The 22,960-nt window shown below is 30.0% G+C and overlaps 2 protein-coding genes and 1 long non-coding RNA gene across 3 annotated transcripts; 2 read left to right on the forward strand and 1 right to left on the reverse strand.

Annotated features, from left to right (window-relative positions):
• Positions 1-7,700: 7,700 nt before the first annotated feature.
• Positions 7,701-13,214, forward strand: LOC109789661 (SH3 domain-containing protein). Its single transcript, XM_020348678.3, has 10 exons — positions 7,701-7,913; positions 8,306-8,428; positions 9,002-9,071; positions 9,215-9,360; positions 10,227-10,328; positions 11,668-11,865; positions 11,961-12,023; positions 12,128-12,217; positions 12,332-12,406; positions 12,532-13,214. Exons 1-10 carry the CDS (start codon positions 7,854-7,856, stop codon positions 12,649-12,651), a joined length of 1,047 nt encoding a protein of 348 aa, XP_020204267.1. The 5' UTR covers positions 7,701-7,853; the 3' UTR covers positions 12,652-13,214.
• A 2,456-nt stretch (positions 13,215-15,670) lies between these two features.
• LOC145954471 (uncharacterized) lies at positions 15,671-18,773 on the forward strand. The gene is made up of 2 exons (XR_014431665.1): positions 15,671-15,913; positions 18,522-18,773. It is a non-coding gene; the product is annotated as an uncharacterized LOC145954471 (long non-coding RNA).
• A 562-nt stretch (positions 18,774-19,335) lies between these two features.
• Positions 19,336-21,323, reverse strand: LOC109789658 (xyloglucan endotransglucosylase protein 1). Its single transcript, XM_020348675.3, has 3 exons — positions 20,830-21,323; positions 20,375-20,568; positions 19,336-19,856 (listed from the first exon to the last, which is right to left on the reverse strand). Exons 1-3 carry the CDS (start codon positions 21,100-21,102, stop codon positions 19,451-19,453), a joined length of 873 nt encoding a protein of 290 aa, XP_020204264.3. The 5' UTR covers positions 21,103-21,323; the 3' UTR covers positions 19,336-19,450.
• Between the last annotated feature and the right edge of the window lie 1,637 nt (positions 21,324-22,960).

Consider the following 22,960-nt stretch of genomic DNA (forward strand, 5'->3'; position numbering starts at 1 on the left):
CTTTAAAGTAAATAAAATCTTTCATAGTTTAATAATATATTTTATGTATAAAACAATTGTTTCAAATCTCATAAGGTAGAAGATTCACATTCGTAATTCATAAATCATAGAAAGTCGTCTTGTAAGTATAAAAATTCAAGAAAATCATATAAAGAATAATAAAGATTAGGTTAAAAACCTATTTTGGTCCCTTATAATCTTTTTTTGTTTCAATATAGTTCAACTTTTATTTTAGGTCTCAATTTGGTCTCAAACTAATTAATTGGTATCAATTTAGTCCCAAATTAATTAATTGGTTTCAATGTGGGACTTCCGTCTAAATTATTTAAACGGAGTTAACTTTTAGTCACGTGGATGCCACGTAGATGCATACGTGGCATCCACGTGGATGAGAATTTTTCTTGAAAACACCTGGACCGGAACGGCCCGTTCTGAAACCGGTACTGGCCGTTCTGAAACCGGAACGGGACGTTCTGGTTGCAAAATTAAAACACCATCAGTGAAGCAGAACGGGCCGTTCTGACAACCAGAACGGCCCGTTCTGCATTCAGAACGGCCCGTTCCAAAACTGTGAATAAAATATTCTTTACTTAATTGTGTTTTTGATATTATAATTATGCAATTTTGATCTCTAAAGTTTTAATTGAGTAATTTCAGTCCTTAAAAGATTATAGTTGTGTAATTTTAATCTCACAATTTTTAATTGAACAATTTTAATCTCTCAAATATCATTATTGTACAATTTTAGTCTTTCTCATTAAAAATTTAATAATTTTAAAATTTTAATATATATATATATATATTATTAATAAATAAATAAAATTTATATATTATTAGTATTTTAATATTACTGATAAATTAATATCAATAATATTTTTACTATATTTATAAATAAACTAATAATTTGATAAATATAACTTAATATATATTAATATATTTTTATAAAAATATAAATATATAAGATCAGATATATATTTCTAATTAATATACTTATATTTTTGTAAAAGTATATTAATATATAACAAGTTATATTTATCAAATTATTAGTTGATCTATAAATATATTAATAATATTATTGATATAATAATTTTTTCTTTTTCTCTTTCTGTTTGAAGAAATATTTAAATATCACTTTATAATTTTTTGCAACTTATTTAAGATTAAAAGAATAAAATGATAAAAATTAATAAGATAAACATAATAAAATAAAATATTAAAAAATATTAATATATTTATTTTATTAGATATAATAATACAATTAATAATATAATTAATAATATATATTTTATAAAATTATTAATATTTTTTATATAAAAATATAAAATAAAACCGGAACGGCCCGTTCTGAAACCGAAACGGGCCGTTCTGGTTGCATTTTCGGTGTGTTAATTTTGCACCTGGAACGGGCCGTTCCGGATGCAAAGTTAACACACCAAAAGTGCACCCAGAACGGCCCGTTCCGGTTTCAGAACGGGCCGTTCTGGGTCCAGGTGTTTTCAAAAAAATTCTCATCCACGTATGCATCTACGTGGCATCCACGTATGCATCTACGTGGCGTCCACGTGGCTAAAAGTTAACACCGTTAAAGCAATTTGGACGGAAGTCCCACATTGAAACCAATTAATTAATTTGGGACTAAATTGAAACACATTAATTAGTTTGGGACCAAATTGAGACCTAAAATAAAAGTTGGACTACATTGAAACAAAAAAAGATTATAAGGGACCAAAATAGGTTTTTAGCCTATAGATTAATTCCAGCAAAGGTGGCAGTGCCTCCTAGTTAGGAACTAATTTATAATTTTCAAATCATGTAATAAAAGAAATATGACAAAGATGTACATTTTGGTCTTTTCTCAAGAACGTTTAAAATTACAAAAGAAGAGAAGATTACAGCTTTTTAAAACAATAGCATCTAAAATAAGCCTAGCTATGCCCAATGTCACATCCTATCAGAGCATGCCCAACTGAAGCCTTAAGCCTCATCACCAACATCTTCATGATGTTGTTCACCTGCAACATAATTTAAACATATACAAAAACAACAAGGGAGTCAGAAACATCTGACTCAGTTTCAGATGCAGAAATAATTGCTAGATAACACACACACAACATATATAAGTCACATGTAAACAATACACATAAATAGTCAATATCACATATATACTCATTTATCATGCTTATGATGTCATGGACTCGACTCATAAATGTATGCATGTGGCGCCATACGGAAGATTCACAATTCATCGTTGGTGACCCTAAGGTACACCTTGTTAGCATGTTACATCGTGGGTGACCCTAAGGTACACCTTGTTAGTCGTGGGTGACCATAAGGTACACCTTATTAGCATGTTACATCGTGAGTGACCATAAGGTACACTTGGTTAGCATCAACTGTCGGTGACCCTAAGGTACACCTTGTTAGCATCGTTGGTATGCGGCCTTAGCAGCACACCTGGAGTAATATATGCATATGATGCATGTCATACATTCATTATTTCATTGACTCAACATTTAACTTATTACATAATTTCATTTAGTACATCATGTCATTATTTGTCATAGTCTCATAATCATAGTTTGTCTCAATAATCCATTCTTAGGTCTCATGTCATTTGTCCATATTTCACATGATCATGTCATAAATACTCCTCATAAGGTCCGCACAGGAATTCACAAAAGTCCAGAGAGCATTCTTGTTCATATTAAAACTCATTTATTATTAACATTAATTTCATATTCATTTATTACTTTCAACAAAGAACAAAGTAGAGTAAATAGAAAATCAAACAGAACAACGGCAAGGGATTGAGGGCCAATCCGACAAACAAACTATCCAACAATTATCCCCACACCCCGAGCGAGGTTTCTCACTCCCCCCTTACCTGGATAAGCGGAGTTGACACTTGGGCAGAGTCTCCTCCTCTGGATTCTCTCCTTCTTTCCCTCTCTTTCTCTCTCTTTCTCTCTCTCTCTCTCTCTAGAATTTTAACTTTTCACTCAGTTATAATTTTCACCCCCCTTGCCCCTATTTATAGGCATCTTGGGGTCCCCGGAACGGCCCGTATTGGATTCGGAACGGCCCGTTCCGGATCCTTCGAACATAAGCAAATTTAGCAACTGGAATGGCTCGTTCCAAAATCGGAACGACCCGTTCCCAAAAAGCAGAACGGCCCGTTCTGAAGTTCACGCTAACACTGATTGACCATAGTTGGAACGACCCGTTTCCAACTAAGGTCTTTAAGCAATTTCATAACCTTGGAACGGCCCGTTTCCCTTTGGGAACAGTCCGTTTCCCTTTGGGAACGGCCCGTTCTGGAAATACAAAAATGAGTAATTTTTTTCTTTGAAACGGCCCGTTCCACTTTTGGAACGGCCCGTTCTGGTTCCTCAAAAATAACTTATTTTCATTATCTGGAACAGTCCGTTCAACTTTTGGAACAGCCCGTTCCAACCTAAAAAATATGATTTATAAAAAATTTTATAAATAATTTTAAATTAATACAAACCTCTATAAAACCCCTTTAATTAATAAATAATAATCAACAAGAAAATTCAGGGTGTTACAAGTTCCGAATAAAATATATGTGATCTCAAACCAAAAAATAAATATAACAAAAAGTAAATATTGAATTTGTAAAATGTATATTCTGCGGTTCTACCGTTATTAATCATTCCATTTGATAAATTTTTATAAGAAATTTCGGAAGGTTTACCCTGATTTTTTCGTAAAACTTTTCTTTAAAAAAAATTAATTAATCAACCCTTCATTTGGTCAATAAAATAAACAATAAATGCAATTATATAGGATAAGATCACTGCACAAAATTAATACTACTATCTCTTAATCACATATCTCTTTCTATATAATACAAAAAAAAAAGTCAAGATATACATTAATTAATTAATTAAAAATGAGGTCTCAATATATTTGAAAGTAAGTTGAATAAGACAAAAAAGAAAAAAAATATATAAAAAAAATACTCTTAACAAATATAATATTAATTAAATTAGTTACTTTTTTTTTATATTGTATAGTGTTTAAAATTTAAAAGCATCATATATATAAAATAAAAAGACACGAATGTATCATGTTTACTTTTAAACTTTGACCTGACTTTTAAAAAAAATTGTAAAGTTTATTCGGTCTTTTTTCAGGAGATATCATTTCATCTCCAATTTTAGTTCTATACTATATTTATTATTATAATTTCCAATTTTGTAACCTTTATATTAAATTTATTAGGGTTATTATTATTATTATTACTACTACAAAATAATGATAATAATTAATATTATTATTACATAGTAATGTTAATAATATGTTGATGTGGTATGAATTGTTTGTGAATTTTTTATAATAGGTAAGTAAACTCATTAATTTAAGAGAGTGACTCCTATATATTTCTAAACTTTGTAGTGTGATTACACTATTGAAACATTACAAAGTAAAAAAAATACACAATAGAATATAAATAATTTCTCTTTTTTATTTTCTTTCATTCATCATAAGAACAAAATGGATCGAATGTCTTTAACTCATTCAGGTATTTTTTATTTTATTATTTATTATATTATACATGTTATAGTTAAATATTAGAATGCGTATGAATGTATGAAATATTTATTGTTAATGTATGATAGGTGTATATATAACAAAGATATAAGATTGCAAAGTTTATTTGAAAAGTGAGATTAGGAATTGGAGTATGGAAGAATTTAAAGATTAGAGGCTCTCTTATTTTAGGGCTTGGAGTTTTAATTCATGGGTTCAATGGTTTGTAAATTTTTTTTATTCTTGCCTATTTTGTTTATCATGGATTGTTGATTTTCCTCACTCTATCTTATTTTCCTTCAAAATTTCAAACTCATTTTTTTACAGTTGGACAATGTCAAAAATAATTTGATAGAACTTTAAATTTAAATATATTTTTAGTCTTTATAAGATAATTTAGTTTTGATTTTTTTTTTGTAAATTTAACATTATTGTTTTAAAAATTGTAAATATTATTTTTTATTATTGTACATAATTTTTGGTCTTTACAAAGTGAATAAATTTTGATTTTAGTCTTGTAAACTAATTTTCCTTTGATTTTTATCTTTAAAATATAAAATCACTACTTTGAGTTCCTAATAATAATTTTAAGGTAGATAAATGATATTTATTTAAAAATTTATAAAAATATTTAGAAGTGTCACATACTAACATAATATCATTAACAATTATGAATAATACTTAAGATGATCACTTAAGTCTTTAATAGATTAATAAGTAGTTAAAATAATTATATAATAATAGAAAATATAAAGAATAGTTATAATTCTTTATGTGATATAAAACAAAGAAAAATTTATAAAAAACAAAATCAAAACTTATTTATTATAAAAGACTAAAAATATATTTAAGTCTATTAAAAAATATTTAAAACCAGCCATGTATTTAGTATGATTTTGTTATATCAAACTAATGATTCATATGATAAGTTACGTAATTATTAATATAATTGTCAGATCCTCACTTAACAATATAAGTTACGTAATTATTAATATGATTATCACATCCTCACTTAACAATATATTTTACAATGAAGACTATAAATAATGTTAAATAATTAAAATCAATCAATAAAATATATTTTACAATGAAGACTATAAATAATGTTGAATAATTAAAGTCAATCAATAAAGTATTGAGTAATTAAAAGTGAATTTTATAAAAAAAATAAAAAAAAGAGTGACTATAATTAGAAAAAAAATTGTTGAGGACTTAAAAATAATTTTATAAAAAAAAATGAGCATTAAAAATATTTATACTATTTATAAAGATGATACTTTTTTTTGGTACATGCATTATATATAGTCTTTTTTACCTATTGACTTTCAAAACACTTTTTCTCATTCATATATTTTTTTTATTTAAGATTTATTTTTTATTTTTACCTTTTAGTCAATTTATTTTTCAACTTCTCACACCCTCTGAATAATAATTCAAAACTACTAACACATTTAATTTTTAATCACTCAAATATATTTAACTTTGTCTATTTTTATAATTTATCATTTTTTTTAACACAAAGACACAAAATATCTATTTTATATTAATAAATTATAAACTTATCACATGATATTGTCAAAATGATCATGACAACATTATTTAACATATAGTCGACAACAAAGATAAAATTTGTTTAAAAAAAATAGAGACTCAGATGAGTCAACCTTTTATTTAAAAACTAAAAATAAAATTAAAAATATATTTAACCTCATTCCCTCACTCTCTCTCTATATATATTCCCTAACATACAATCGCACTTTTTTTAGTTAACAAATTCCATCAAATGAAGTATTTAAAAAATCTTACATATGACTTGTTAACATATTTCAAGTATTAAAAGAAGTAGGTATACATCATCAACCATTACAAGCATATGCATTCACATGAATTTTAGTTACTACATGTTAGCAAGTTGCATTGTTTGAAATTTAAGATAATTCTTAATTATAACATTGATATATTTTAGTTAAAGTTAAGTGTATGTATGGTAACAAATCTTATATACATAGAGAAAAAGAGAAAAAAAAAATCCTTATTTCTCTATCATTACAAAATGAAATTACTTTTAATTACTTTAAATTGATTTAAGAAAATAAATATCATACTACAAGTTTTCATGTAATATAATAATTCTTAAATAGTCAACAATTGTTATTTTTACAATTATACGCGTTTTAAATAATAATGCTCTTACTTTGTTAACTTTTATATATATATATATATATATATATATATATATATATATTAAGAATTATACTTTGACATTTTTTTTATTAGATCACGAGGATGTAAATAAAAATTGAACATATAATTTTTACATATTACTCAGTTTCTTACCATTATGTTAACCTTAATAGTTTGTATGCTGTGACATTAAGTTTGTTTTGTAATAATTTCCTTTTTATTTTCTAAAACACTACAATTTAAAATCTTTATATTTTGATTATTAGTTTTTTTTTTGGTATTAGAGAGTATAGATAATGAAATATAAGAAAAAATATTTTAATTAAAAAATGTAAAATAATTGAAGTTTTTTTTTTTTTTTTTTTTTTTTTTTTTTTTTTTTAACTTTTAAAGTCTAAATATAAATATAATCGAAGCTGAAGTTGAAGAAAAAATATAAAATATTAGTGTAAAAGAAAATTTTAAAATAAAAAACATTTATAATTTAAAATTAAAAAATATTATATAATAGTAAAAATAAAAACACCTAAATTACAAAAAAAAACAAAATGTTTAACAAAATAATAAATCTAATTATCTCAAAAAATTAATCCTTAACTTTCAAGTTAGAGATACATTAATTTAAAAAAAAAGCTTTAATACTCTTTAATAACTCCACTAATAATAGAAGAAAAGCTAAATTAATACCGTAGTCTAGTAATTTTTATTATTTTTAGTTTTTAAACAAAGTAATAGTTTGGTCTTTTAGTATTTTAATTTAATATTTTATCTTTTTAAGATTCAATTTATTTATTTTTATTTCTTAATTTTAGTGGTCATAAAAATCATCATAATTACGAAAAAACACTATTTTATCTATAAAGAAACTTATCAAAATTGACAATAATAATAAAAAAAGAAAACTTTTACTTTAATAATAAAAATAATAAAACTTATACATATGGTTGTGTGGAGCATTTTTGTACGTAACGTGCTTAAAAAAAAAAACGAAAGGGGAGAAAGAAAAGAGTGACATGATTCAAGTTGACAACTTTTAGCTGTATTTCTCAGATAACGTTGGATCTCATTTCTTATTTTGTTTGTTTGATTTTATTGTATTTGAGAGTTCAGAATTCATGGACGCTTTGAGGAAACAAGCTACCAAGTTCAGAGAGCAAGTTGCCAAACAACAACAGGTTTCGTTTCGCTTCCCTTCAAGTTCCTCTTTTTCTCCCTTGTCACTCCAACTGCCTTAATATTCTCCTAAAATTCGCATCTGGGTAGCCCGAATTTTCAGAATTTCGCAATCAGTTTTGACGTTTTAGTTCGTCTTTCGTTGTTCTGAAATGCAATTGAAAATGAGGTTGTTTGAGTTTGACTAATGCCTTTCTGAGTAAAGTTTAGGTTCAGCTAGATGCTCATTTTCTTAATTAAGGTTTTGAATTATTATTTTTCTGGTTTTGTTTGGCACATTCTCTTGGATCAACCAACTATATTGTTTTACTAGTTTTGATTCACTTTTTTACTGTTACACAAGGGTAATACTATGTTCCAGTTTGTGATCTATGTCAGTGTACTCGTTTGTCAGGCTGTAATAAAGCAGTTCAGTAGTAGTGGTTATGAGAGTTCAGATGTTGTGGTCATTGATGAGGTCGAAATGCAGAGACATCAACAGCTGGAAAAGCTGTACAGGGCCACACGTGCAGGGAAGGTGTGCATTTTCTCTTAATCTAGCTTTGCTATGTTTGAGCAGCAAAAAAATTTCCTAGTTTTCTACTTAATTAACTCAAAATAGTATGTTATATGCATATTAGGGAAGTCTATTCGATATTAATGCATGGTGAGTAACATTATTGTGATTGTCAGATTAATCGACTTGCACATGTTTTTACTATTTTTGTTTTGTAACAATGTCTAAATCTATTTTGTTTCAAGCTTGAATCTGGCAGTCTGTAAAGGGGTTTTGGAAACTGGGGGGAAGGGTCCAGAATGATTTTCTTGTTGCTGTTCTCATTACCCCCAAACATTGATATCCTACACCTGATCTTGTATCTCTTGGAATACATGTTAGCTATGGGAAGTCTATTAACCTGCTTTACATTGAGTGAGGTAGTGAGATGAAGGGAACATGTAGATTAACCTGGAGCTGGGGTTAAACATGACTGTGCAGCCTTTTTGAACCACAATTGTAGTAGTTGTGGGCAATTTTTTTTTTATCTTCAACTACTAGTATTTTTGTGTTGGTTCTGTTTATTGATGTGCATAAGACTATCTTCTGATCCAGGACTTCCAGAAAGAAATTGTCAAAGCAGCAGAAACATTTACAGCTATAGGTTATAAGCATATTGAAACAGGTGAAAATTAGTTTTTGTTTTTTTTTTCCTGCAAATGTAGCAAGTCATAATAGCACTTGTTCTGAAATTAGAAGCACCTGGAAGTTTTGTTTATCGACTTATGGTTTGATTAGATCCTCATAAGCAATACCCATGGTAGACAGGAACAAAACTTTCTGAGGATTGCTGTAAATATGGAGCAGAGAACAACAGTGACAACATATTGGCTAAGGCTGCTTCAGTATATGGTGATGCCCGCAAGCATGTAGAAAAGGAGCATGAAGAATTAAATCAGCTTTTATCTTTCCAGGTTGACTTTTCATATGTTGTTCAGGTGTATAAGTTTTAATGCAAGTTCAAAATGAGAATCTATTAGTTTTATCTCCTAGCCACATCTTAATTTATAAGAGTATTCCTTGCTGTGGGTGTTACACATTTTAATGCTAGTCAGTTTTTTACTCCAGTCTTGAAAAGTTGAAATTGTAATTTCAAAAAACTCTATTTTCCAGATATAGAATGATTTATTTAAATATTCTCAGTTGATATTTCCTGTACTATACTACAAATTATAGGGTAGTTTTCATAGGCAATCACTGTCATACTGTTTTTCAAAGTACAGTAATCATATTGAAGTTTCTACTGGAAAAAAGCAAGATGAAGTCCCAAAATGACCAAATTTTGTTTGCTGATTGTCAAGTAAATGGTTAGCTTCCTAAATAGTTGTTTAAAACATGAATCAGCAATAGAATCTTTTCAATAAGCTACAGAGGAGTTTGAAATTTCCATATTGCTATTTTAGCTTTCTTTTCAGTTTATCTGAGTATCAAATTGATCATGCTAGGAGCTAGTTTGGGAGATAGAATTGCCAATTTGCTTATACAGAAAGATTTTATCTTAGAGTAAATTGTATTCATATTTCTTAAGGTTATGAATATTTCATTGACCTCCTACTTTCAAAACACACATAGCCCCCTATTTTTAATTTTTATCAAACATGCCACTCTTGACATTCTTCAGAACAGGTGAAAATCCAATATAAGGAACATTTATTTATGTTTTGATACTACATAGGGATGTATGTGACATTTGGAATCCTTAAGGTCAATGTAATTTATTATTCACTTTATCTTTAAATATATAGGGGAGAAACGTCAATAGAATGGTTTCATTTTCCAGGTATTGGATCCTTTGAGACAAATGATCAATGGTGCGCCTTTGGAGGATGCTCGTCATCTTGCTCAACGTTATAGTCGAATGAGACAAGAAGCAGAGGCACAGGTAAGTCAAAATTTTGAATGGATTAGCAATCTCTGCTCTTGGAAAAATTTGTAATTTAATCGTGATTATAACTCTGTATTTCATACATGAAATGGAATGGGCAGTGAAGTTTTGGATTTGTGTATGTTTGAGGCATGATAAACTAGAAACACAGAAACAATATGTGTAGAAATTATATTTAAAGAAAGGCTCCAAATAGTTATTACGCGATAATGATGTTGATACTTGATAGAGCTTGTGAAGGTGAGCCCAAAGAAAATATAGGCCAGGTTCTGGACTGGATCAATTAAACCATGGACTAAAAATATAGAGAATTTATTCAAGAAGGAAAGACAAGACACCTAGGAATCAAATATGAGAGGAGGTTGTTATATTGAGCGGAGGTTAGTGGTGTCAGAAATGGTTTTTATGAGAGGTTGTTGAGGAGGAGAGGGGGAGTCTGCATTTTGGGAATCTATCAGTCATCGGTTTGGGCTTACAGCTTTGGGAGCTGAGAGATATTCTACTTTGCCTTTTCCATTTTCCTTTCAAGTCCATGATGTCACAGATTGTCATTTCTCTGTCATATTTTCCAATGAATGGAAGATTACCATTTTCATATATATGTAGTTAAACCAGATATGTTGATGTGAGATACACAAGCGTAACCTAATACTCCTATTTATATTTTCCAATGCTGTAAAAAAAACATCTAACCCCCCTGTTTTAGTGTTTTACTAATATTCTAGGGTCAGGTACTTGTATATACTAGTATGAGTTCAGTGACACTCCTAACCTGATCAGACTCCCAAAATAATAAGAATCATGATATGTTAGGATCCCATTGCAAGGTATGGAACTTGAGTCCCACATTGGAAGTATGGGATTTTAGTGTGGAATTTATAAGGCCTTGGGCTCTCCAACTACAATAGCTAGATTTTCTGGGGTTCTCCCAAGGTTCTTATCGTGATATTCTGTTAGGTACTGGTTCAGAAATTAGAGAAATGATATAGAAAATAGGATGGGATCAGGGATGAACCCTGTTTAGTAAGAGAAAGAATGACTATAACTGTTCCAGTCAGGATTTTAAGAGCCTTGGATTTGTCCTCCAGGATCTATCACTAAAGTTCTATAACCTGAGTCTTCTCTCCCTATCTCTGTCATGGTAACTAACAGTCACTAACTCTAACTCCCTAAACTGACAGAACAGAACAGGAACCAACCCATTGGGCTTACCTAACCTATTCTAATACTATGTGCTTTATAAATGATGGTTCTTATCTATAACATTCGCTTCAGAGTTTGGTGTTCTTATTTCTACATAATATTACAACTCAAATTGGTTTTAAAATTAAATCAGAGAGAGGAAATTTCTAGAAGACAAATACGGGTACGGGAATCTCCAACTGCTGAACATGTTGCCAAACTGCACGCTGCAGAAGCAAAGATGCAGGAGCTGAAAGCAAACATGGTGGTTCTAGGTAAAGAAGCTGCAGCTGCATTGGCTGCTGTTGAAGCACAACAGCAGAGACTTACTTTCCAAAGGCTTGTTGCCATGGTATTATAACACAGTGATTGTCATCATATGACTTTATGCCAAACTTGATATCGTTTTATAATGTTATTTTAAAAATTGTGCTTCTAATTTTATAGGTGGAAGGAGAAAAGACTTTTCATTTAAGAGTTGCAGCTATTCTTGGTGAAATTGAAGCTGAGGTGAAAACCAACCATCCTGAAAATTTTCCTTCTAGTGTTTGTTTCTTTGAATTGTCTTCATTTTCTTAATATGAATAACTTTTCTTCTCATTGGAACTTCTCAGATGGTCTCAGATAGACAGAAGAAAGAATCTGCCCCTCCAATAGTTATTTCTGAGAATGGCTCGGAGAAAACAATGTACTTCTTGGCTGAAGTATGCTAGATATTCCTAAACCTAATCTTTCTCTCGATTACTAAGATTATGATTACTGATACTATCTATTATCATTATTTCTTCATCAACTGATCCTTGGTGCATCTCTTGCAGGCAATTCATCCCTTCGGTGCTGAATCAGAAAAGGAACTGAGCTTTTCAAAGGGTGATTTTGTTGTTGTCCGAAAGGTTTGTATCAAGTCATCAATTGTTGCTTCTATCATTGTCACCATGAAATTCGCTTGATTAACTCGGTTTAATCTCTCAATCTTGTTGAGCCTCCATGTTTACCAAAGTTCTAAATGCTTACCCAGGTGAGCCCCTCAGGATGGTCAGAAGGAGAATGCAATGGTAAAGCAGGATGGTTTCCTTCTGCATATGTGGAGAAACGACAAAGAATCCCCTCTAGCAATTTGTCTGGTGAAGTTTACTAGTTTCTACTCATCCTGTGCTATTTGGTTTTCCACTGCATTGTTCAAAGAGGATAAGCAAAAGGGGTGGAGAGGATGGTGGAATTGATGGAAGTGTTACCTCAAAATGAAGAGAAAAAAAAAGGTGTCAAGCTGTGGGGTAATATACATGTGGTAGATCCTCTCTCAAGGGTGACACTAGCTTTGCAAACAGTTTTTTCACTTTTCTTTTTTCTTTTTTACTTTTCGGCCACAGACACGGGTTTACTTTTGTCTTTGTATTGTAATTGATTGATTGGAATAGATGTGTCTTTGTTGATGATCATTTCATGTTTGTGGTGGTACATATTGGAAGAATGAAGGATGATAAGATTCGAATTTGTACAATCCCAAGGTAAACCCTTTAGGTCCAATGGAAAGAAATGTCTGATTATCTAGTAACTGAGGATCGTGATCCGCAAGACAGGAATAATGGATTGGGCCATGTATCACCCAAAAGTGAGAACATCTTCTTTTGGGAACCCTTTGATCCTAGTGTCAAGCCACCTATGCCCCTTCAATTATTCGATAGTTTTCTTTTTTTCTTTCTTCAGAATGATGGCAAGTTTTATACTTGGTTATAGAGTACACTTTACTTTAATGGCGGTTTTTTTTCGGTCTTTTAGTATCGAATATGCTTAATTACTAGTTTGTTTCATATTAAAATAAAATTTTGCTAAGCTTTATTTATTTATTTATTTATTCTTTTTTTCTTTTGAAAAAGTCATGTTGGAGTTTTAATAATCGTAAAGGGTATATAAAAAGAGGTGTATAATTTATTTATTGGGTATTCCATCAGATTATTCCTTAAACCCTCAGTATCCGGGATTATATTGGATTTTGACTAAATCGAGTTGATTGGCATGGGTTCATTTAAGGAGGGTAAAGTTGCTCCAGTGCTTATTACTAATACTTGCTATAATTCATTTGGGTTCTTGAGTCCTATAACTCAATTTCTTTTAAGACAATATTTTGCATCCAATTACGGTATCATTAAAAAAATTAATCATATTTTGGATTTGTTTCCTGATCTATTACTCCTTTTTTTTTGAAGTTAGGATTGCTCACCGTAACACCTGGATGGGAAGTAGGAGCGGAAATAAGACAAATCGCTCAACAAAACTTGTGATCCAGCCACATATATCTTCTACTCGACACAATCTTCATCAAATTGAGTAGGATCGAGTGACAAAATTTTCCCTTAAACCGCAACAACATACCAATGACTTTATTATTTAATTAAGTTAAAATAAACTTAGGCCAAGCTTGTAGTTCCAAAATTTTTTAAAAACATGTAGATTTGTTTTGTTTAAAATTTTGAATTCAGTTTTAAGGTAATTATAAAAACCAATAAAAACAAGCTATAATTAGTTCAAATTAATGTACTTTAATTGAAAGCCAATAAGAACATGTTTGTAATGAGTCTAAGAATAAAGAGATTAAGTGAAATTGTATTTGGTTAATCCTACAAGTACACATTACAAGTTATCTATTTTCTATGTTATACAAAATTGTATGTAACTATTGAAAGTGGTGATATTATAAATAATGTTACTTTCACTAAAAAAAATTATTAGTTCAAAATAATAAATATGTAAAATTAAAATAAATGATTATCAATGAACACATTTATCAACTAGTACATGATTGTTTTAACTTAACTAATAATCTTGAGTTCAAGTCATGAGTATGTACATTAAATACTTGAAATGAGAACTTTACCAACCATAATGTCTTACCCATCTCATTTACCCACCTCAAATGAGATTGATTCTAGCAAAAGATACATGTGTTCTATAAAAAAAAAAAAAAAAAAAAAAAAGTGACACTCATGTTTGAGACACAATCAAACCATATGCACCTCTTCTAGTAGAGTAATAATTTAAGAATCATATATTTTTTAGACAATCATTTTAGATATGCATTCCCCTCACATTTACTCTCATATATAATCATTTATATTTTATATTTATTTTGTATATAAACATTTAAAAAAAAACATATATATATATATATATATATATATACACACATATATGTATATATATCTCAAAATTAAAACAAAAAAAATTCCATTTTCTTAAATTTGTTTTGATTGATTCAAGAGAAGTTGAATTTAGATCTCTTAATTAAAATCTCAAGTCCGAGTATTATGGATGAAAAAAGAAAGAGGTTGAGAAGAAAAAAATTCAATTTAAGATGATTAACTAAATTTTCCAATAAAAATTAGTCATAAATTCAGTGAGTGATACTTTTTTGATGATTAACTTTGTCAAAAATTCAAACTTAAAACTTTCTTACTCAAGAGACTTGAACCAACTGGATGTTGGGGGTTAGAAGTGAATTAAATTTTTAGTTTTTTATCTTATTATTATTATTATTTTTTTGTTCGTCCCTGGAGTATTCACCGCAGTGACTAATCTCCTCGCTACGTTGGAGGCACCTCAAAGGGTGTGATAGCTGGCCCCAAGATTTAACGCGGCTGCATACACAAGGCATGATTCGAACCCCTGACCTTGCTTAAGCGTGGATCAACCCCTACCGCTGAACCACACGCTTAGGGTTTTTTTTATCTTATTTTTTAAGATTTGTTTTGGTCATTCATTTTTTTTTTAATATTAAGCTTTTTTATGTTAAAATATATTTTTTAATCTTTTATATGTTAAAATGTTTATTTTAATTATTTATCTTTTATATTTAAATTAATTTAATTATTTTCAAAATAATAATCATTTATAAGTCTTGAATCACTAAAAAAATATAATTCAAAATTATATCTCAATACAAATAAGCATTGCTTCATAAGGAACAAATCAAATCAAATTTATGAGATAAGTGATGAAAATAAATAACTAAAATAAACACTTTAAAGAATAAAAGGCTAAATCGAATATTAAAAACAAATTCATTTAAAAACAGTACAAAAGAAAAGAAGTATAATTTAATTTTTTTAATTAAAAAAGTTGTATTTGTCCTGAAACCATTTAGCCTGAGCACCCAAGAAAAAGACAATGGTGCACAGCACACAACACAACACAATACAACGAAGGGTGGGGCTTTTCATTTTCAAACAGAACACCTTACCTCGGAATACGAAAAAGAAAGAACCTCTCTCACTCACTCTCTCCATTATAAAGCCTCCCTCAAGTTTCTTCATTCTCTTATCTCTGCTTTCTACACCCAATGCTCACTCTTGCCATGGCATTTTCCATACCCACCTCCTCAACTCATGCTTTCTGTTCTAAAGGTACATTTTTTCTCCTCCTTCTTCTCTCTCATATTCTACTCTCATAGGGTTTTAGTTTTGATGGTTAAAATACTTATCTTTTTTTTTTTTTGTTGTGTTTTTTCCTTTTAGTTTTGATATAAACTATAAAGCCTCTTCTTTTGTTCTGAACTTGACATGTACCTGAGTAAGCAGTATCTCCTTTCAGTGTGCCCCATTGGGTTCATTACCATCATTTTTGATGTGGGTTTCCGTTCCATTTTCAATATGCTAGTAGTTCTCGTCTGGGGTATCTTTATGTAGTTTTTCTCGGTGCTAGAGCATACAGATTTTTGTCCAGGGATTTGATCTAGTTTATTCCTAGGCTCTTTCTTTGATTAGTAAAGTGATGTAAGAGATATACATGTATGGATGTGTTAGAAAAAAGATCGATAAGTATTATTTACCTCTGCTACTTAATGGATGGAAGGTGGTGAAGAAAATTTTGATTATATAATGTTGTGCTTGATTAATAAAGCTTGTCGTGTGTGCAGCATCCATCCCTTGTTGGTTAATATATGGTAGTGATTATTTCTTTATGTTGTCTTTGTGAGAATTTATATGCTTGTGGATATTGATGGGATATTTGTCTATGAGATAGCTTATTGGAGCAGAGGTAAAAATGCTACTTTGTATTGCAAGCATACATGGTGGATGGGTGATGCAAGGAGTTGTAGAGCCTACTAAAACAAATTCTTTGTTCATGAATCCAAATTTTTTCCATTCGTTTTCTCTAACTGGTAAATTGTATACTGCTTAGTTCAATATATATGTGAATATGGGTAGTTGGGGAAAGTTTTGTAGGGGGATTGGAATTTTACCCATGTGTACTGATGCTGTTATCTCTTGTAAACAACAAGCTTGTTGGGGGCAGTTGTCTAATGGTAAATACACAATATGACCAAGCATAAGCTGATTTCTACCCATGAATCTATGCTAATACATTCAGTTGGTCAAAAGTTGAAATACTTGCATAGTTTCATATACACCAAATCTTGCTCATTATGTCAATAATACTATTTAAAAATGTGTGTTAGACAGATCATGTCTAGAGTTAACTGGGGATCAGTCTATCTAGCGCACTAGGAGATGGAAGGTCAATAAACTATCAATGTATCAAAGTGGTACAAGAAAACATTTTTTAGGGAAAAAATGAAAATTAGTATTCATTAACAATAAATTGTTTTTTTCCTGGTCCTTTTTGGTTGGGAGTTATTTGGAAAATGGAAATAATGCAAAGAGCAGCATGACGTCTTGCATGGTTGAATGGTTTCTGATTGTAGCTAACATGCACCAAAATTAGAGGATACAATATGAAAACATTACAAACTGGTAATACACGTATAATTGAACACAAAACCCTGTGCGAGTGTGAACCAAATTGGATAATGTGAAAATGGAGGATGGGTCATGTGAAATAGGATTGAAAACCTTAAGTAGACTGTTCTGGGAGGAGAGCTCTGCTTTGGTGTGTGCCCCTTCCCTGGCTACGACAATTTTTGGGTCTGTGGTTGCTATCGATAACTGTACTCCACCTTCCTCCCCGAAGCATTTATTATATGTTTTGGTCAATATGTGTATATATGCATTTTACGCCTAAAGTATTGGATATTTGAAGTCTTAGGTGGAATGCAGCAAAGAATGGTCACATGTATGGTACATTCAAAAGTAGAAATTACTTGCTTTGAATATGCCATAAACATAAACAACTTTTTTTATCTATCAAATGTAGAGCAGTAATTTTCTACATGTTGGTGTTTCTCACTTGAATAATATCCCTAAGGATAAGGCTACTATTGTTGTTGTTGGGTGATCCTAACTTCAGATTTTTGGAGGATGTTTGGGTTTGAAATGTTTTTTCTTAGAGGTTTTCTCTTGCCTTTGCATAATTTACCCGTTGAAGTTTTCTTTTCTAGATTTCCTTAGCCGTGGACTCTTGGTGCCTACACTTGTACCAAAATAATTATTGGATGTTGATAAAAATGTTACTAAATTTTATTCTAAGGAAAATGAATAACAGTTTTAATATGTGAAAATAAGGAAGCAGTTCTGTACATAGCTGGTTACATGCTTTTAAAATTTATTGGAGGAAATAACAAATAAATTCAATCTGAAAAAAGTTAAATTAAGCTCAATTATATTATGTGCTAAAAAACAATACAAGTTATTTCACATTTGCTGTTGTACTTACAATTGATTCTTTAGTCTATTTAATTATTAACATAAAAGATTTAATATATATTAGCATTTTTTGTTAATCATACTCAAATATTCTTTAGTTTATATAACAATATCATATGTATTTTTAGGGTACATATGTTGACGTTGGGCAGTTCTGATGTATTTTATTACACTTCTTGTTGTGTTTTCCTCCTGATGTGCTTTGTTCTCTTGCTTTTGATGGTTTCTTATCTATTTTTTTTCTGCATTTTCCTTTTTTCTTTCTTCTTTATATTAATTTTATTTTATATATAAAAAAAAAGTTGTAGCCAATGTGGCCTTGATTTACTTTTCCCTTACATTACTGTTTTGATGTGCTCGTTATTTTGTTTCATCTCTAAAAATTTGTCCAATTACTAATGAATTTTAGGTTTGGGGAACTTTGTGGTGCCTGGCACAAGGAGTCGATCCTCTAGCGTAACACATGAAAGATTTTTTGTCGCTTGAAGGTATTGGAGTTATACCTTAAGTTTGGAATAGGGAATGAAGCCATTGGTCCTAGTAGTTCAATTTATATGTAATATATATTATTGAATTTTTTGTACATTATTTGATGTAGTCTGGATCAATCATTTGTTGTACATCAATTTGCTATATATAGTGACTGCTTGAACTTTCCTAATTTACATGCTGTGGTAGGTTTGCTAAATAGAAGCACCTAATCCCCCATCTAATTAATTTTGTGCCATCCTTGCAGCTATATGTTAAACTGGTCATTGTGCCTCACATGGCCTATATTATGATCAGAATGTGGTTTCTACTTCTTTAAACCTCTTGCAAGCAGAAATTATTATCACTCTTTCTATTCGAAAATGCAGAAATAGGTGAAGGATTGAAATTGCAAAACTGTGGTTTAGGCGTTCCACTATAAACAGGATTTATTTTCACATCTTTTTGGTTGTTTCTATGGGATATCTATGGAGAGTTTGAGCTTTGCGGTGTTATATAAGTTGTCCATTAAATTACTAAACATTTTCACTAAATAAAAATATTTTGTATGGAATGGAATGGATTTGGTTTTATGTAAAATTAATTATCATGTTTGAGACTTGTTGTAAAGGTAGGACTGAACTGTTTTGCAAATCGAATTGTATGTTTGGAACACCTTTAAAATGAAAAGTGCACTTCGTTTTAATAATTTTACGTTGTTCAGAATAGGTAAAATAAACAAAGAGAATTATCAATTCAAGCAAACAAATGTAACATTAAATTGAACTCAAACTCAACCGTATTTGAGTGGAATCTTTAAATACAAACATTAAAAAAATCAAATCAATTTTAAATTTACTTAATCCGCACTCAAGAGAAACTAGAAAGCCTGCATTCACGAGGCCGGCCTTGAGGAAATCGCTTGTAATCTTTGCAATAGTTATAAATCATGAAATACTTTTGCACCCATCTCAGATTTCTTCTGTCATGAGCATCCAATTCTTGAGTTTTCCAAGCATTATGAGCCATAGCAGTTGAGTTTGTAGCACAAGAGGATGATCCTTTGGACCACACACAAGCTTTGGCATCAAAGTTCCTGTAGTAAGCTTTGAAAGGAGCGAAAGACCAATTGGTTTTCACTAGCCCTCCTCTTGTTGCCCATTGGTCTGCACACCATAGACTGGAGTATAGCCTCATTGGTTGGCTGCTAGCAAATGGAATTCCCCTGGCTTCATAGTTGTTGAAGACTCTAATAGGGATGTTATCTACCAAGAAACTAGCCAAAATGTAGAAACATGGAGGATCAATGGACTAGTTATATATTGAGTTTGTTTGAATACAAGTTAAAAGATTCTCTATAGAAAATAAGGAATTTTTTTCAATAGAGAAATTCTTAAAAGTACTTCTTACTTATATTTAAACAAATTCATTACATATAGAATATAAATAGTTCCTCAAGGATAAAAAAAACTCATTACATGTGAAACATAGATAGTTCTTTGACTTTAGTCCCTAAAAAATTTAACATATTTTTAGTTTCTACATTTTAATAGATACACGTGTTAGACTCTTCAAAAATTAAAACTACTTACTTTTGGTAAATATAGGGTTAAAAACTTTATAGGAATTAAAACTGAATTTTGAGACATTTGGAGAGATTAAAAACATATTTTACTCTTCTATGAAATTTATCTTTTACTAAACATATTTCATAAAGAAAAACGGTGTCCGTAGTTAAATTTGAGAGAAATGGAAATATAGGTTAGTGGACAATGAAAGCTCTATGTTTCTTACATGATGCGATGAGGGTTCCACACAATAGTATAGGTGTGGAAATTTTTTGTGGGGTCAAACCAAAGATAGAATTGTTGTTCTCTATTCCCTACGCCTTGGGTGTAGATATTGGTGTGGACTATGTAGGGCTCTCCACTGATGTTTCCCAGGAACTCAAAATCTATCTCATCATGATTAGGACCTTCAGAAGATAACTGCACCACCATATATAAGCTCATTCAAAAAGCACCATAAAAGTTATACAGTATCATAAACTCATCTGCCTAAGCCAATCAACAGTTGATGCACTATCACTTCTTAAAATACAAAGAATGTTGTGGCGCAAGATTTTTCTAATTATTTAATCTTGGTTGGTTTAGTGCACACAAGAATTTTTCATATGATATATGTATGAACAGCATCAAATATAGAAACAATCATGTTTAGTACGAGGCCAGAATCAGATGATTTCTCACATAATACGCAGTGACTGTGCCAGCTGAGTTACCAGAGACAAGCTTAAGCTGCATGTCTATTCTTCCATGTAGATATTCTGCCTTGGATCTAAAGCCAGAGCCAGATGACTGATCAAGAGAAAGCACTAGAAAGTTGCTTCCTATTATCTTTACATTATGTTCACCCCAAGTGATGTCAATATCCTTATAGAAATCACCCTCAGCAATGACTCCTAAGAGACACATCAAGAGTGAGGCTAACAAAACTCTAAGATAAGTTTCATATTTTGCCATATTTGCTTTAATTTCTTCTGGTTTGAAGTGTGAGAAGATAGTTTCTCTATATGGAGTTTATATAAGTGAGAGAGACCATGATGATCTTTTGGTGCACTAACACGTTTTCATGCACTGATGAAAGCAATAGAAGGAAATAAGCTGGCAATTAGATGATTTGAGCTAATAATTAAGTAGGTTCCCCGGAAGATCACTTATGGTGCTATGAATTAGGGATGTTAAAAACAGTTGTCTTTGTTAAAGTCATTGCTTATTTATTAGCTTTAATGAATCTGCGGAGTGAATATAAAGAAAGTAATATCAATTTTAGATGATAAAATCAATACTCAATATTACATATACATGCAAAATAAATTACAGATATATTAAAATATTATCGGTTGATTTTTTCATCAGCTACCGAAACTACTTACTTTGTAACTTTAATAACTTGATTTTCTTACCAATAAGGTTTAGCCCATATGATAGATAGCTGATTTTTTTAAACATGTTATTAGGATTCAATTCCTCATCATGTGTCGGATAATCTTTATATTTTAAAAAGATTTAATCTCGAATTATAGGCTAGAAGATATCTTTGGAATTTTAAAAAAAAAAAAAAAAACTTCTGACTTTTTTTTCTTCTTTCTTTTCTTTATATGATGAAGCTCAAAATTGGGCTAACCAGAAGAATGAGTAACAGAAGGAATACGAAAATGAAAAAAGGCGAAACAGTGTAGAAAATTAATGAAATCAATTCAATGTATTAAAGGGGACAATATATACCTTCGAGTATTTATTACAATTGACTAGTGATATGCGTGTATAGTAACTGTATATATCTTGGATTGTACATAACTTATCAGAGAATGTCCAAAAAATTGCCTGATTTGAGGAAATCATATTTCATAATCAATGGAATGAAGGGTGCAATTGCACGATAGATGCTTAACTGGCTTTGTTATGGCCTTAATTATGGGCTGTCTTTTCTTCGAGACCAAATTTAGATTTCGAGGTATAAAGAGAAGTGGATTGAGAACTTGGTAAAGTAACTCGAAATACAAGGTTACACGTGCAGCTTGCATGTCATTTACTCCTTATGCATGATACAAGTCAAGCAATCTATGATTATAAATCAGAGTTGGTACGAATATCCATTAGATTTTTCAATAATTAATCTCCATCATAAAACATACCCACAAGAGTTTTGTATCAGCAAATGAGATTAATCTTTTATAACGAGACTAATTATTGTTCGAATCTTGTTAAGAAATTTGTCCATCTAACCATATTTTAAATAGAATTGTTTAAAAAAAATTAATATGGAGTAGAAAAAAAAACATTTTCGTCATTGCCCGGAAAGGCTAAATTAGACTAGCAAGATAAAAATAATCTTGGGTCAAATGTTTTTAAATTTTAACGGTGCGGTAATAATTAGTGAAAAAAAATAGTTGTTTATTATTGGCACAAGAGTAATTTTGATTCGGGCATCTTATTGTTATATTAACTCACCAATAAAGTATGTGATATAATTGAAAAATAATTTTTTTCTTAAACATGTAATCAAAATTTAATATTTATTTATGTCTATGAAAAAAAGTTGTTGAAAGACTTCAATCTCTTAAATAGATTTCAATATTTTAAAGATAATCTTCAACTTTCGACTAAAGAATACATTGGTTTTAGAAAATTATATTAACTTTGTACATTGCACATATTGTTTAAATTTAATATTTATTTTAATAAAATCTTATTGATAGAAAAATATATAAATTAGTCATCTTAAATATTCATTAGATCAATTTAGTAGTAAGAGATTTAAGCGAAGTCTTATATTCAAACCTCATTCTCATGATTATAAACCACAAGAAAAAAATTG

Source organism: Cajanus cajan, chromosome 2 (genome assembly GCF_000230855.2).
Source record: "Cajanus cajan strain Asha chromosome 2, NIPB_CcT2T_4, whole genome shotgun sequence".
Classification (NCBI taxonomy): domain Eukaryota; kingdom Viridiplantae; phylum Streptophyta; class Magnoliopsida; order Fabales; family Fabaceae; genus Cajanus; species Cajanus cajan.

Coding starts and splice junctions, on each gene's coding strand:
- LOC109789658 (XM_020348675.3), bottom strand. CDS start 21,102: ATGGCAAAATATGAAACTTATCTTAGAGTTTTGTTAGCCTCACTCTTG. Junction 20,569..20,829: donor GCACAGTCACTGCGTATTAT/GTGAGAAATCAT, acceptor ATGGTGGTGCAG/TTATCTTCTGAAGGTCCTAA. Junction 19,857..20,374: donor TGGAACCCTCATCGCATCAT/GTAAGAAACATA, acceptor CATTTTGGCTAG/TTTCTTGGTAGATAACATCC.
- LOC109789661 (XM_020348678.3), top strand. CDS start 7,854: ATGGACGCTTTGAGGAAACAAGCTACCAAGTTCAGAGAGCAAGTTGCC. Junction 9,072..9,214: donor TTATAAGCATATTGAAACAG/GTGAAAATTAGT, acceptor CATGGTAGACAG/GAACAAAACTTTCTGAGGAT. Junction 12,218..12,331: donor CAATGTACTTCTTGGCTGAA/GTATGCTAGATA, acceptor CATCTCTTGCAG/GCAATTCATCCCTTCGGTGC.